Here is a 16,594-nt window from a genome sequence, read left to right as displayed (position 1 = left end):
TGTGCTGCTTGCTGTTGGACATACTACTACACTCAGGCCTGTGCTGCTTGCTGTTGGATATACTACTACACTCAGGCCTGTACTGCTTGCTGTTTGCTGTGGATATACTGTGTAGCTCACTTTATTCTTTGACTCTAAGTGTTGAGAGTTGAGGATAATGGCACTTCTTCTGACTTTATTGTGTTTGCTGACTGTATGGGGTTTAGAGGCAAATGGTCGCTTCTGCGTGTGTGCTTCTAACAAAGTGACCAGCCTGCTGGTCACTGGTCACAGCTGCACTTATGCCAGTGCTGCTGTACAGCCTGTACAACAACCCCAACATCTGGCAAAAGACATGAACATATCCGCCTTGTTCAGAGACTTGCCTAAACTTCAAAGTCTTCTAGCTTTGAAAAATTATCTCACCTTTCAAAGTAGATCTTGCCTTGTCTCTACATATCAAAAGTCATACTTCACCGGAAATGTTACCAAGCAGAGATTGTTGATTGTCTTACTGTTACTCTTGTCTGGTAATGTACAACCAAACCCTGGTCCTGATCTACAGTGTATTCAGACACCTTCTGATTTTAAATCTTTGTCTGGTCTTAAATTTGTTCAACTTAATGTGCGCAGATTGTTACCCAAAATGGATATGGTCAGAATTTGGATTAAATCAACAGATGCAGATATTGTTATAATTTCTGAAACTTGGTTGACTAAATCTATTGAAAATGATCACAGTAATATATCTGGCTACAATGTTTATCGTACTGATAGGCTTAGAAAAGGTGGCGGTATTGCAATTTATGTTAAATCAAGATTCGATGTCTCAGTAGTTTTGCCTGAATCCATCTCTAAACAACTGGAATTTTTGGCACTGAATGTGGAAATATCTAAGTGTCTTTGTATTACTGTTGTTGGGTGTTATAGGCCTCCATCAGCCCCCAGTGAAGCGTTACAATCCTTAAAGCATCTTTTGTCCAAACTGAATTACAGTAAGCTTCTTTTGGCTGGTGATTTAAATTGGGACTGGCTTAATACAGTTTCAAATGATTTTAAATACTTTTGTGATTATTTTAATCTTTACCAGTTAGTTTACTCGACCAAACCTCAAAAATCCTGAGAAGTCCACTTTGATCGACTTGATTGTAACTAATGTTCCTCATAAATTTTCCTCCCTGGGTGTTTTCTGTAATGATTTAAGTGATCACTGTGTTGTTGCCACTATTAGAAACACCAAGGTCCCCAAATCCAAACCTCGTATAATTTATAAGAGGAATCTTAAACATTTTAATAAGCAAGCTTATCATCACGACTTGTCCTGTGTTGATTGGAAGAAGATAGGGCTGATACCAGATGTAGAGACGGCTTGGACATTTTTTAGGGACATTTTTATGCAAATTGTAAATAAACATGCCCCTTTAAGGAAGTACAGGGTTAAGGGACAAGAAAACCCATGGTTCTCTCCAGAGCTGGTAGATGCTATTCATGAACGTAACCAAGCTTGGGCCAAGGCAAGAAAAATGGACTCTCCCATAGATTGGTCTATTTTCAGACAATTAAGGAACAAATGCTCTTCCTTCATTAAAAAAGCCAAATCAGAATATTATTTGTCTGTGACAACTGAAAACCTAAACAATCCACAGAAATTTTGGAAAGTCATAAAGTCACTTTCAGTGAGTAAAAGCACTCTGGTTCTACCTACCTATATTTTTAAACGGCTCTACTCCTACTTATAACAAAATTGAGATTTTAAATTGTTTTAATAAGCATTTTATAAAATCTGGCTCTTTGTTTGACTCTCTTAGAACTGTCGCTGTGAAACCCTGCACAAGTCAGCCAACTTACACTGGAGAGCCTTTTAATCTTGTTACTTTTTCTGTGCAAGAAGTTCATAAAGCCCTCAAAACATTAGATCAGAAAAAAACTTTCTGTCCCAGATTTGATAGATTCTTATTTTCTAAAATTGGCAGCGGACTTTGTGGCAGAGCCTCTTACAATCCTGTTTAACCTCACAGTCGAAAAAAATGACATACCTTCTTTGTGGAAATCGGCTTTTGTCCTCCCATTATTAAAAGGGGGTGACCTTGCAATCCTGACAAATTATAGACCAATATCCAATCTCTCAATTTTGGCAAAAATTCTTGAAGCTCTTGTTAGTGAGCAAGTAAAGGAGTTTTTGTACTCAAATGATATTCTATCAAAACATCAATCTGGCTTCAAAAAACCCCCAACATAGTACCATCACAGCAGCAATGAAGGTGGTAAATGACATTACTGTACCACTTGACAAAAACTACAATGTGCATCTCTTTTTATTGATATGTCAAAAGCGTTTGACACCGTCAATCATGATATTTTAAAACTTAGACTGCGTCACTCAGGATTTTCAGAGCACACAGTTGCTTTGTTCTCAAATTATCTCAGTAATAGGTCCCAATGCATTAGATATGATGGCCCCTCTTATTTATCATTTATATCAATGACTTGGGTCTAAATGTGTCCGATGCAAATGTGCATTTCTATGCTGACGACACTGTTATTTACTGCTATGGATCAACTCTTGTTCAGGCTATTGAATCTTTACAGAAAGCTTTTGTAGCTGTACAAAACTCATTCATTCACTTGAAACTGGTTCTCAATGCCGATAAAACAAAGCTTATGTTATTTTCTAACAGTAAAAAATTGCCTCAAATGGTTCCCCCAGTGTCCACTCTTGAGGGCAGCGAAATAGAGTTGGTTCGTATGTATAAATACTTAGGAGTCAGCCAAGGCTAGGGTTAGGGTTAGGTATGAATTTGTTTCTCGACTGCTCAATTGCAATCGGAGTGTCAAATGTTGAACACATTTCCACACAGGAGATGAGATTTATGTATATATCATTTGCAGTTTATTAACAATGCAGAAAATATAAAACACAACTTTGCAACAAATTTTCAACAATTCATTATTAATAATAATAATAATAATAACAACTCATTTTTACAAAAATGGCGAAAATGCACACACGCAAAAGGCATCAATATATCAACAAACAATTTGACACCATTTTTGAACATTTTGAACTCTTGACCACTCTCTATTTCTTAACCTTTCATCAGCCATTGTGCTCCTGAGGTGAGTTTTAATCAGTTTCAATGCAGAGAAGCTTCTCTCGCAGGAAGCTGTGCTGACTGGTGTCACCACAGCAATCTTGCAAAGTTTCAGGTAAGTAGACCTACCACTGGGTCCTCTTGGATGAGCAAAAGTAGTGCTGGAGACAGCTGGCTCTGGGTCTGGCTCTTCTGGCTCACCGACATCTTCATCAGAATTAGACGCCTCTGTGTCCTCCTTCGATGGAACTACATTGTATAGAGTAATCAAAATAAAAATGCAACCACCATTAAAAAAACAACACTCATCAGTAACCAACATTTCAAAATATCTAAAACTCAACTTAATTACTGAACTGAGCATGTGACTGTTTCTGTCTATGCTCTGACCTGGTGATGATGGGCTGTGCTGTGCCTCATACGCTCTCTCCTGACTAGTCCCAGGAAGGGAGCTGCCACCTTCGTCTTCGGTGTCCTCCCTCAATGGAACTACATTGTGAAAAAATGAAAATATTAGTGTAAGCAAAACAAAAATACAACCACCATTAAAAATAACAACAGCAACACATATTATCAGTAACCAACACTTCAAAATATCTAAAATTTGACTTCAGGGTTCCTACACATTTGAAATTTCCAGACCCTAATTCCCAGACTTCTCAGTAAAATAAATAAATAAAATAATTTGTGACATTTGAGTAATTAGATGTGTATCATGTGAATAGATTATGCAATTAATCATTTGTTTTCATTATTCTGATTTTGTATGCCATTATGTCACCAAATTATTTCCAGGAGATTGTAGCTAGGTAGTGCATGCAAATGAATTAACCCAAATATCTTCAGATAACCCAGATAGGCATTAGATAAATATATTATTTCCATACAATAGTTTCCATTTTCCATACTTTTCCAGACCTGGAAATGTATAAAATCAAATTCCATTCTTTCCATACTAACGTAGGAACCCTGTAACTTGAGCATGTGACTGCTTCTGTAGATGCTCTGACCTGCCGAAGATGGGCTGTGTGCTTCACACTCTCTCTCCTGACTAGTCCCAGGATGGGAGCTGCCAGGACTGAGTTCTGTCTGTCTGTCTGCCTCCCTCATCTTTGCCTGACTTGCTTCTCTTTAAAAATAAGTCATATATCTTGTTCCCCTGTTTTTTCATTCTCAACTGACCCTATAAAAAAATAAGCCAGTCTTGTTCCTCCTAGCATCACTTACAATCACACAATGTTATTAAATCCCCCCTTCAAGCCTAAAAAATGTCAGGGCAAATAGACCACTGTAGACGTAACTTTAATATTCAGACATTTCAGCTAGTTGACAGGCTAGCTACAGTCTTCACGTTACATTTCATTTAAGGTAACAGAGCATGAAACAGCTAGCTGGATGATTGTCTGCTAGTTTCACTCCTCTAAAATAATTGGAGAAACACGTGAATATATATAACGTTAGCAACGCAAGTTAATTAATTGTAGACGTTAATGTTGAGCGGCGGTTGGAAGCTGACACTGGTCATCTGTATACGCCATGAGATGTAGCCTAACGTTTGTTTGATAGCGTGCCTCTCTGCTTGTAGCAAAAAAAAAAAAAAAAACGATCTCCTATCTGAACACTGATTCACTCAGCTTCAAGCCACTCATAGAAAATCTTGTGAAGAAGCTGAGGTTAAAATTGGGTTTTTATTTTCGAAATAAGTTGTGTTTTTCTTTTAATGTAAAAAAACGTCTTGTCACTGCAACGTTTTTATCTGTGTTGGATTACGGAGATCTTTTGTACATGAATGCTGCTGCTAAATGTCTTAGAATGATTGATACTGTTTATCATGCTTCTCTGAGGTTCATTACTAACTGTAAGATGTCCACTCACCATTGTGAATTATACTCTCGGGTAGGATGGCCTGCTCTGGCCACTCGAAGGGCTAGTCATTGGTATACTTTCATTTATAAGGCAATATTGGGACTGCTGCCTTCGTACATTTGCAGCTTAATTACTGTGAGAAATGCAGGATCTTATTCTCTTCGTTCACAAGATCAATTGTTGCTTTCTGTCCCTTATGCTTGTACGGAGTTGGGTAAAAGGGCATTTGTTTACTCTGCACCTTATGCATGGAATATGCGCCAGAAAGAATGAAAATAAACTGAATTTGTTTCTTTGAGCACTTTTAAATCCAAACTAAGAGTTATTGAGGCCAATTCCATAACATGCACTTGTTTCTCATGACGTGTTTAAGGTCTGTATGTTATGTAAATATGTAACTGTATTCTGTGTTTGCTGCCTCTTGGCCAGGGCTTCCTTGAAAAAGAGGTTCTTAATCTCAATGGGATATTCCCTGGTTAAATAAAAGTAAAAAAAAAAAAAAACATTTTATGTTTTTTTTTTCTTTGAAAAACAGTGACATCATGGAATCAAACTGGCATTTAAAGGGTTGAAATCCTGAAAATAATTGAATATAGGGCTGCACGATTCTGGAAAAAATGTGAATCACGATTTTTCTGCTTAGAATTGAGATCACGATTCTCTGGCACGATTTTTTTTCACAAAATGTTTATTGCACTGATGAACTTTGACAAAACAAAAAAAACATTGCTTTGGCAAGGGCATAGTAGTAGTTAAATCATTGGAAGATAAATTACTTTAACAAAAATAAAAATTGAGACATGCAGGTGATAACAACTTCCCCCTATCATCATATGCACAGTCTGATTTCCATAGAACGTAGAGTGTATGTTGTACAGTGTTTATTGGGGCCATATCTTTGGCTAGGTGATATGTGATAGCTGCTGTGCTCTCCTTATGTCTACTGGAGTTTGGTGGGTATTTTGAATCGATGTTTTTTTAACGATTTATCGTGCAGCCCTAATTGAATATTTGATAGTTTTCATTAGGACTGAAGTTAATTGAAAGATTTAACCCAAAAATGTTGAAAAATATATATATCAGTAATATTTTTATAGCGTTATTTAGAATTGGACATGTCTGCCATCAAGTGGCCAAAAAGGGGTTTTCACATTTCAAATCTGACACTACACAAAAACTAAAAATGCATCAAAATCTATTTTGTTCTTAATCTTTGACATATCCAAGGCGGTGATTAAAAACCAATGCCCAAGCCAAAAATTATTTATTATATGTAAAGTAACGTGAAAATGTAAAGCATTTAAAGAGTTAAAATCCTCAAAATCTTTGAATGTTTGCTAGTTTTTAGCAGGGCGGAAGTTGATTAAGAGGTTTATGCAGAAAAAAGTGGAAAAAATAGTAATCAGTAAAGATTTTATAGCGTTTTTTTTGGAAGTGGACATTTTCGGCCCGAAGGGTCTGAAAGGGGAGTAAGTAAGAGTAATTACTTAATCTCTCTCTTAGTCTTCCTGTTCCTGCTGCAACAAAACCAATCTTTGTTTCTCTGCAGCTGCGTGGAGAGGCTGATCTGTACTGGCCAGCCCAGCAGGGAGGCTGATGGGATGGGCTCATCTGGAAAACCCCAGAATTCAGAGACGAGGAGCAGAAATCTGAATGCAGCACGTCTTCTACCTGGCACCTATGAAATAATCCTCTGTGTTGACTTCATAGAGACGACTGGGTGAGTGAGAGAGATGAGCTGCTGTGACCTCTAGGATAATCACAGCCTCATGAAACTTTACAACCACAAACTAGAGACCTAGAGCATTCAGAGGATGTGCAGCTTCCCTACGTTTATTGACAATACGAGGGTTTCTCAGCAGTTTGTAGAACAGAAGTGCTCATCATCCATGTGATGAAAATACAGAAATCTCCAAAATGACCAAAGTTTTTGAACCCAAATCTCAGCATGGATTCTTCTATGTTGTTCCAAAGGTCTTTATATATTAATATATTATATTTTTTCTGACCATTTTATCCATTCTCCATATGAATAAAATTGCATTATTGAGCACCAAATGTGTGTAACAAATGGTATTAACCCAAAAGTTGCTGCAACAGCTTCTGGGTCCCAGTTGAACCTGGACTGGACTTTAAAAAGCGTCCCCTAATGTTATGACTCTTTATTCAGCATAATAAGCTTCAATAAATAATTCATTCATTAAGTCATTTTAACCCTCTGGAGTCTCCATAAGCGCCAAAGCATGACTTCTTCATCACATGGCTGTAAACTCCTTGAGGCCAGTTTCAGTTTGATGATGATATACCAAGTAAAACTGGAGACTATAACATATATTTTGTATAAAATATAGAACTGGATGTAACCTTTGTTCACATCTGTAACATTTAAAATTCTTTATTGAGCATGATAGTGTTTTGAAAGTAAAAAAAAGATTCAAAATCACATTGTATGTTGGACCAAATGACTAATAAAGACATAAAAGGATCAAAAAAAGACACAAAATGAATAAAAAGAGAAAGAAAAAGACACAAAATGACCAAAAAAGACACAGAACCATAATACCTATCATTGATCTGACTTCATTTTGAGCGTCCTGAGTTATTCCTGAACGTCTACATATGTTTATTTCTTTAAGAAAAATGAAAAAATAGCTTTGTTAGAGCGATCTAAAAAAACGGTTACATCTCCCTTTTTCAGAAATCTTCCTGTGTTTTTAATATGGGAGCCAATGAGGCTGTTGGTGCGTGTTGGTGACGCATCTGTGCGTCCTACGCCCAAACTATAATTCTGACAGCTTTACCAGAGGATTGTGAGTGAGAAGACAAATTTTCCTACGTTTCTATGTATAAATTATTTCTGTAGAGTGGAATTTGCGGCATGGAGCGCAGTTTTCAAATTCATTTTTTGACAATTTTTTCTTTCCCTCCACACTCTGGCGATGATGTCACACACTGTGACACGAACATTCCGTGCAATACATACCCATTATAATCTCAGAATTTCTCCAAAAATGATCATGGTCATTGAACAGGGATTGATAAAAAACTATATGACATATCGAAACATGGATTAATACACCGATACACAAGACTTGTGTCTACTATTTAAAGTTTAAATGGGGTCTCTAGGTGAAATTATGCCGGAGAAGTAGACGTTTAAAAATCTCCAATTATTGTTCTTTTTCGCTCATTTTTTTTCGGCCGTCCCATTCATTTCAATGCTAAATTTTGGGCAGTTTTTCGTATTTTCAAAATTCGTATTCCGTAGAGAAAAAAGTAATAGCACATCGATCCCGATCAAACCGCACGTTTTGATATATAATTTGTTCTGCAACTCTTCAAGTTGTAGGACTAGTAGCTGGACGAAATTGCGTCCGGAAGAGGAAGAAGAAAAAATCCACAGTATAACAGTAGTGCTCGGTGCGATTGCCCCGTGGCCCTAATTATAGTTACAGTTAGATGCAGCCCTAGCAATGTGGCCTTTAAACACTAACTGGGACGATATCAACATACTGGTTGATGGGAAAAAGCAGATAAAAATATTAAATTCAATTCAATTCAACTTTATTTATAGAGCGCATTTCATGCACAAGGCAGACTCAATGTGCTTCACAATGTATACACATAATTACAGTTTAAAAAAAACAACAAAAAACACAGAAAAAACAAACAAAAATTGATTACAAATTAATTGAAGAGTGCAGGTAGACAAGCTATTCCATATTCACCACATATACACTTACTTACTCACACATGTGCACCCACTCCCACAACCGCACATGCACACAATTCAACCAAATGCTGTAGAGAAAAGATAGGTTTTTAATCTGTTTTTAAAAATGGCTATTGATGTGGCAAGTTTAACTGTGTCAGGCAGGGTGTTCCACTCGCGGGGCATAAATACTAAAAGCTGCTTCTCCTTCTTTGGATCTGGTGTGAGGGATGAGTAAGTTGCCACTGCCTGTTGACCGAAGTGTTCTTGCTGGGGTGTAGGTGATGAGCATATCTGTGATGTACTGAGGTGCAAGGCCGTGTAGTGCTTTATAAACCAGGAGCAGTATTTTGAAATCAATTCTTATTCTAACTTATTCTAAAATATGTAATTAAAGATTAAAAACATAACCTAAACTAAAACACCCTGACTTTTGGTCGACTAAACTTAAATGAAAAACAGGACAACTTTGACTTATTATTGGATTAAGGAATAAGTAAATATAATCATAACCATCCAGGTGTGTGTATATTTAATGACCATCCAGGTGTATGTATATTTAATAACCATCCAGATGTGTGTATATTTAATGACCATCCAGGTGTGTGTATATTTAATGACCATCCAGCTGTGTGTATATTTAATAACCATCCAGGTGTGTGTATATTTAATAACCATCCAGGTGTGTGTATATTTAATAACCATCCAGATGTGTGTATATTTAATAACCATCCAGCTGTGTGTATTTTTAATGACCATCCAGGCGTGTGTATATTTAATATTTAATAACCATCCAGGTGTGTATATATTTAATGACCAGCCTGGTGTGTGTATATTTAATTACCATCCAGGTGTGTGTATATTTAATAACCATCCGGGTGTGTGTATATTTAATAACCATCCAGGTGTGTGTATATTTAATAACCATCCAGGTGTGTGTATATTTAATGACCATCCAGGCGTTTGTATATTTAATAACGTGTCTGATTTGTCTGCAGCGGCAGCAACCACCGTAAGCAGGAGCTGGTCAAAGAGCTCCAGAGGAACGGAGTCAACTTCCACGTTCGGAAGCTAAACGTTGGAGACTTCCTGTGGGTCGCTAGAGAAAAGCTTGCACCTGTTCCAGGTAACACACACACACACACACACTGATAAAACTCGTGGAAAAATATAAGAGAAAACATCAGTGAATGGATTATTTTTGAAACCTAATTTTACATAATGTGGAACACTTTACTATTGCTGCTCTCTATTCGTATGCCTGGAAACTGCTCTCAAAAAATGATTTTTTTTTTGACATTTTTCAAATTTTTGACATCCCATAATCTGGTGTTTTTCTGTCATTTATGGCCAAACTATATGCTTATATGTATCAACAAACAACAAAAATTTTGTTACATTTTTAGGCATTTTAAAATTTGATTTCATTTTTGACGAAAATCGACATGCTGTAACATGACCCCCAACCCAAGTTATTTGAAATTCCAAGATGGCGGCCATTTTTCAAGACGGCCGACACCTTAGTGGAGCAATTGAATGATATAATGCAGGGGTCACCAACTACATTCATCGGAGCGCCAGAATTTTACTGGACAGTCACGTTCAAATTTTGGCATAACATTATTATTTAATGTTTATGTATTGTTGGGGGGGGGTTACCAAAACAAATACTGCATAACTGGAAAACCAAAATTTTGCTCCTTTCAAAATAAAACAATATGCAGTTCGTGCACAACTTCACATCAGCATAATTTGTCTTTCTCATGCTCAGATTTGTTCTCCTCATGCTCACATTTTGCGCTCACATTTCTTCTTCTTGGACACAAACATTTCGCTCGCACTCAAATATGTCCTGTGCGCGCTCAAATCTAAAGTCTACGCGCTCAGATCTCAACTCTGCGCTCTCAAAACTTTTGTGCTCGCACCCAGAACACGCACGTCCTCTCAGGTTGAGGTGTCTGCTCAGACTGAACGATGTCCCGCCCTGCGCTTAAAATAGTGTGTTTCACCAGCCAATAGGGAGACAGCTAGATTGTGGCCCCGTCTTGGGTGCGTTCCCTCGCCTTTTTGAGCGCTCCGTAGGGGCGGGTATATGGTCTGTTTGTAAAACTGCTTCTCTCTTAAAATACACCAATTTACCATATTAGCCAGCTATTTGAATCGTCACCTATTTAAGACGCAGCATATTTATGTAGAATTAATCTTAACTAGTCCTAAAAAGAGTTATCGTAGTTTAGATTATATATATATTTTTTTTTAATTATTATTAGGGCCTCGGGGCAATCGCATCGAGGTCCCATACAGCTATAGCTGTAGGGACCAGTGCTCGGGGCACTACTGTTATACTGTGGATTTCTTCTTATTCCTCTTCCGGACGCAGTTTCGTCCCGCTACTAGTCAAATATATATCAAAATGTGCGGTTTGATCGGGATCGGTGTGCTATTACTTTTCTCTACGGAATATGAATTTTGCATTGAAATGAATGGGACGGCCGAAAAAAAATGAGCAAAAAAGAACATTAATTGAAGATTTTCAGACGTCTACTTCTCCGGCATAATTTCAGCTAGAGACTCCATTTAAACTTTAAACAGTAGACACAAGTCTTGTGTATTGGTGTATTACTTTGCGTTTTGATAGGTCATATAGTTTTTTATCAATCCCTGTTCAATGACCATGATCATTTTTGGAGAAATTCTGAGATTATAATGGGTGTGTATTGCACGGAATGTTCGTGTCAGAGTGTGTGATGTCATCGCTCAGAGTGTAGAGGGAGAGGTAAAACTGTCAAAAAATAAATTTTAAAACTGCACTCCAGGCCGCAAATTCCACTCTACAGAAATAATTTCTTCGTAGAAATGTAGGAAAATTTGTCTTCTCCCTTACAATCCTCTGGTAAAGCTGTCAGAGTTATAGTTTGGGCGTACGACGCAAAGATGCGCCACCAAAACCACCAACAGCCTCATTGGGTCCCATATTAAAAACGCAGGAAGATTTCGGAAAAAGTGAGATTTAACTGTTTTTTTAGATCGCTCTAACAAAGCTATTTTTTCATATTTATTAAAAAAAAACATATGTAGAGGTTCAGGGAGAACTCAGGACACTCAAAGTGAAGTCGGATCAATGATAGGTATTATGGTTTTGCCAAAAATGCTTTCTGTTCGAGGCCAGAAATTTCACTCTGTCCACCTCTGGCTGCTTTCACTCTGCCAGAAGATTCCACAGCTGTTTATTCCGTTGATTGCTCTGCTCTGATTGGTCGACCCCAACGCTTTGATGCTTTGATGTAATTACAGTTACAGATACACGCACGCACACACACACACACACACACACTGGTCATTAAATGTAATAACAGTTAAAGATACACGCACGCACACACACACACTGGTCATTTAATGTAATAACAGTTAAAGATACACGCACGCACACACACACTGGTCATTTAATGTAATAACAGTTAAAGATACACGCACGCACACACACACTGGTCATTTAATGTAATAACAGTTAAAGATACACGCACGCACGCACACACACACACACACACACACACACACACACACACACACACACACACACACACACACACACACATACATATGCGCGCGTAAGCGTGCACACTCCTCCAGATACAAATGTTTCACAAACACACACATTTTGAGGTTAAAGGGCATAGGTTGCTGTATAAATAAATACTTGAAGAGGAATGTTTGTTGTAGGTGTGCTCCTTGTATATTATATAGTATCATAACAATACTAGTATTAATTGTTTGAAATCTCTGAAGAATCTCATCATAGTGTACACACACCGGCAGTAGCCCCCGTGGCCCTTTCAAAATTTCCCCCAGAGGAAATTTTCTAGTTATTATTATTATTTATATATTGATTTTTTTTTTCACTAGTATAGTGGTGTCACGATAGTCCAGTGGTGAAGTACACTGCCAACTGTTGCATATTAAACCATGGGACGCCGGTTCCCATCCCGTCCGTCGCATTCTTGCTGCATGTCTTTTTATGATTTGAAATTTAAATTGATAAATTAATATAACAGTAATACAATCCTTGTAACCAGCTGATTCTCTTATTGAAACGTTTAACAAGAGATGATGGGTAAATAGACTTGGCTACGTGATTAAAAAGGTATAATGAATAACATTGGTGCGTGTAATGCAGTGTATCACCGTGCTATTTACGCGGTCAAAACCAGGGGGTGCATAATCAGGCTAATGTTGGTAATGCTTTCACAAGAAGAAGACTTTGAGCAGGATTCGGAGCGCGTCAGCGAATGGTGGGAGACGAAATGGACTCGTACTTATCAACATATATAGCGGGCCTTTGTCGGCAAGGTCGGCACTAGGGACAGCAACTCATTATGAATGAAGTGACGTCAGCGGGGATTCCCTTCAGCTCGCGCATCATTATGTGTGCCTACCTGCCGCTGGTTAGATCATACGTTGCCAATTATTGTACTTTCGTTGTACATGTTACAATGAAGGCCCGCTATATATGTTGATAAGTACGAGTGTCAAAATGATTACTGTACTGTTATTGAAACTACTGTATATGATCGATGTGTTTTGAGTTGTAGCAACATTTAGCAATGAACTTACTTGAGGTCTTTGGCCATCCATCTTCTTCTTGTGAAAGCATTACCAACATTAGCCTAATTATGCGCCCCCTGGCTTTGACCGCGTAAATAGGACGGTGATACACTGCATTACACGCACCAATGTTATCCTCAAATCATTAACATCATCATAGCGTATTTTTCATTATACCTTTTTAATCAAGGAGCCAAGTCTATTTACCCATCATCTCTTGTTAAACGTTTCAATAAGAGAAGCAGCTGGTTACACGGATTGTATTACTGTTACATTAATTTATCAATTAAAATTTTAAATCATAATAAGACATGCAGCAAGAGTGCAGCGGACGGGATGCGAACCGGCGTCCCATGGTTTAAAATGCGACAGATGGTAGTGTCCTTTACCACTGGACTATCGTGACACCACTGTACATATGAAAAATAAAAAAACATATATGTATATATAAATAATAATAATAAAAAAAAATATATATATATATAATCTAAACTACGATAACTCTTTTTTAGGACGACTTAAGATTAATTCTACATAAATACGCTGTGTCTTAAATAGGTGACGATTCAAATAGCTGGCTAATATGGTAAATTGGTGTATTTTAAGAGAGAAGCAGTTTTACAAACAGACCATATACCCGCCCCGACGGAGCGCTCAAAAAGGCGAGGCAACGCACCTAAGATGGGGCCACAATCTAGCTGTCTCCCTATTGGCTGGTGAAACACACTATTTTAAGCGCAGCGCGGGACCACGTTCAGTCTGAGCAGACACCTCAACCTGAGAGGACGTGCGTGTTCTGGGTGCGAGCATAAAAGTTTTGAGAGCGCAGAGTTGAGATCTGAGCGCGTAGACTTTAGATTTGAGCGAGCACAGGACATATTTGAGTGCGAGCGAAATGTTTGTCCAAGAAGAAGAAATGTGAGCACAAGCATGTGATTTTTAAGTGCACGCACACATTTTGAAAGAAAGCAACAGAAATCTGAGTGCGAGCGCAAAATGTGAGCATGAGGAGAACAAATCTGAGCACGAGAAAGACAAATTATGCTCTCAAACTGAAAATCTACGCTCACTCCGATGACACAGATTTACTTCCATATGTTTCGACTACCACCGGGAAAGTCTCATGCAACACCCTCTCAAATGTCCGCTCACTCTGCGTGCCTCCACAACAAGTTAGCCCCCAGAGTGATTTAGAGACTCTGGAGGTGACGTATGGTTTTCGCCGTTGCTAACTGTGCACAGCAAGTGATCATCAACAAAGCAGCATGGCTAATTATTATGCACAGTGTCTCCGCTGTACATAGTGATCGTGAATTAACGGTACGCGCTAACTGTGCACAGAGTGTCCGGTGCTTGTTGTAAACAAACAGATCGCTAAGTGAACACCTCCTGCAGCAGCAGCACATAGACACTGTACTGCTACAGAGCTAACTGCCGCTAACGGCGGCTCTTCTTAACGAGCCGGCCTCCGGCACCATGCCGGAGATCTTCAAGCCCTGATTTAAACAGTGCAGCGAGTTTGTCCTCATTAAATAGAGTCATATATGGTGGGGATTACTGATAGTTAAGAGTCTCAGTTGTCGTAGCTGTTTTCAGTTGCTTTAATAGTGTGGACCACATTTCTCCTTGATTTACAATTTTGGAATCCAGTCAGGGGCCGGATTGGAAAGTTCGGCAGGCCGGATTCGGCCCGCGGGCCGCCAGTTGATGATCACTGATATAATGGTTTATTTGGTGATACAAGCATAAACATTGGCATGAGCAGTATCTGTAGGTCACTTGACTATAAGCAACGCACAGTTACTTGAAATTCCAAGATGGCGGACAATTTTCAAGATTGCCAACACCTTAGTGGAGCAGTTAAGTGATACAATGGTTTATTGGGTGATACACACATAAAAACTGGCATGAGCAGTATCTGTGGGTCACTTGACAATAAGCCACCCACAGCCACTTGAAATTTCAAGGCGGCAATTTTTTTTTCAGGATGACTACCGCCTGCCATGTGGATCTTTTAAATTATGAATTTTCTCATAGAAATGTATTGGGTTCCTCAAGAGAGGTTGTTTGACTGTGCTTTGTCTGACTCCTTGCCCACAACCTGTCCAGTTTGGTAAAACCTGTCAGGAGTTCCCTCCCACCGGCATAGCTCTCAGGGTTCACCGAGGTACACAAGCTCACTTACCATGAGGGCTTCTTTCAATACTTTTTTAAATTACTTTTTTAAAAACTAACTGCCATTATACATGCCAAATAAATACAAAGGGGTGGGGAAACACAGTTGTGGTGCTGAACGGACATTGCTCCAAAATAATAATTGAGCAATGGTTAATACTGAATGGCAATAATGACAAATCCAGAGGCAACAGCAGCTCTGGCTGACACAGAACCATGACAAACAGTATCTGAAACTATACTAGGGAACTAAACTGAAAATGTGAAAGCAATGTTACAAAGTAACAACTGAACATGTCATAGTAATAGGCTGGTGACAAAGTAGAACATAATGCGCCGATGTGGCGAGAGGAGGCCGAGCCATAGGCCTACACTTGAAAACACAAAAGACATCAGGGAATAACACTGGCAAAAGAAACAAGCAAACAAGTTCTAGCAGGGGCAACTACATAGGCATGTGCAACTGAGTCCATATCTGTAGCACTTACACTTTCCAGTACATGCCTTGGTGCACCCACATTTTGTCAACTCCCAACAACTCTCCGCAATAGGTGGAAGTGGAGTCCAGAAGACTTTCCACTCCTTGTCCTGCCTTTCTCCATACATATCCAGCCTCATAATGAGTCTGGGACCTTCTTGACCTCTTGACATGGATATCTTTGGTATCTTTAGTGTCTTTAGCAGCAGTAGGTGCTCTCGTTTGTGCCCTTTCCAGCTGTGTGTTGTTGAACATAAGTTTACAGGTTGAATGATATTTTGCTCTGTTTCTTGTCAATGTGCTTTCTATGCCATCACCTTCATCGAGTCGGGTTGGACTAATTAAGATAGACAGAGCATTTATTTTATGAAATAATGGAACATTTCTTGCAATGGTATCATAACCAGTACGATCTTGGTGTCCTGCTGATAAATGAAACATCTCTACCAGTTTGTTTTCTCAACTGTTATGATGGCTTCTGCAATGTCTGCAGCAAATTCATAGGCAGAGGCTGAGGGTTTATCCTTTTACCACCTTTTAATAAGCACTTTGATGTATGGGATACAACTAATTTCATGCCTTAACCTTACACTTAGTCTGATTGTTCATCCAATGCCATTTTTACCCTGTACGATCTGTACACCACCCGGTTAACTAAAACTACTCAGAGTTGTCATCTCTTCTTTGACT

At 38.6% G+C, this 16,594-nt stretch overlaps 1 protein-coding gene across 5 annotated transcripts in view; it reads left to right on the top strand.

Annotated features, from left to right (window-relative positions):
- Positions 1–16,594, top strand: part of mus81 (MUS81 structure-specific endonuclease subunit) — a 74,326-nt gene that overhangs the window by 34,279 nt on the left and 23,453 nt on the right. For all 5 annotated transcript variants that reach the window (XM_059343802.1, XM_059343801.1, XM_059343800.1 and 2 more), the window contains exons 9-10: positions 6,487–6,657; positions 9,648–9,775. In XM_059343802.1, coding sequence (XP_059199785.1) covers positions 6,487–6,657; positions 9,648–9,775 — 299 coding nt within the window. The remainder of the gene's footprint in view (positions 1–6,486; positions 6,658–9,647; positions 9,776–16,594) is intronic.

Source organism: Centropristis striata, chromosome 11 (genome assembly GCF_030273125.1).
Source record: "Centropristis striata isolate RG_2023a ecotype Rhode Island chromosome 11, C.striata_1.0, whole genome shotgun sequence".
In the NCBI taxonomy this organism is placed as follows: domain Eukaryota; kingdom Metazoa; phylum Chordata; class Actinopteri; order Perciformes; family Serranidae; genus Centropristis; species Centropristis striata.
Note: the sequence above shows the minus strand (reverse complement) of the source record. Positions and strands in the feature narration are given on the sequence as shown.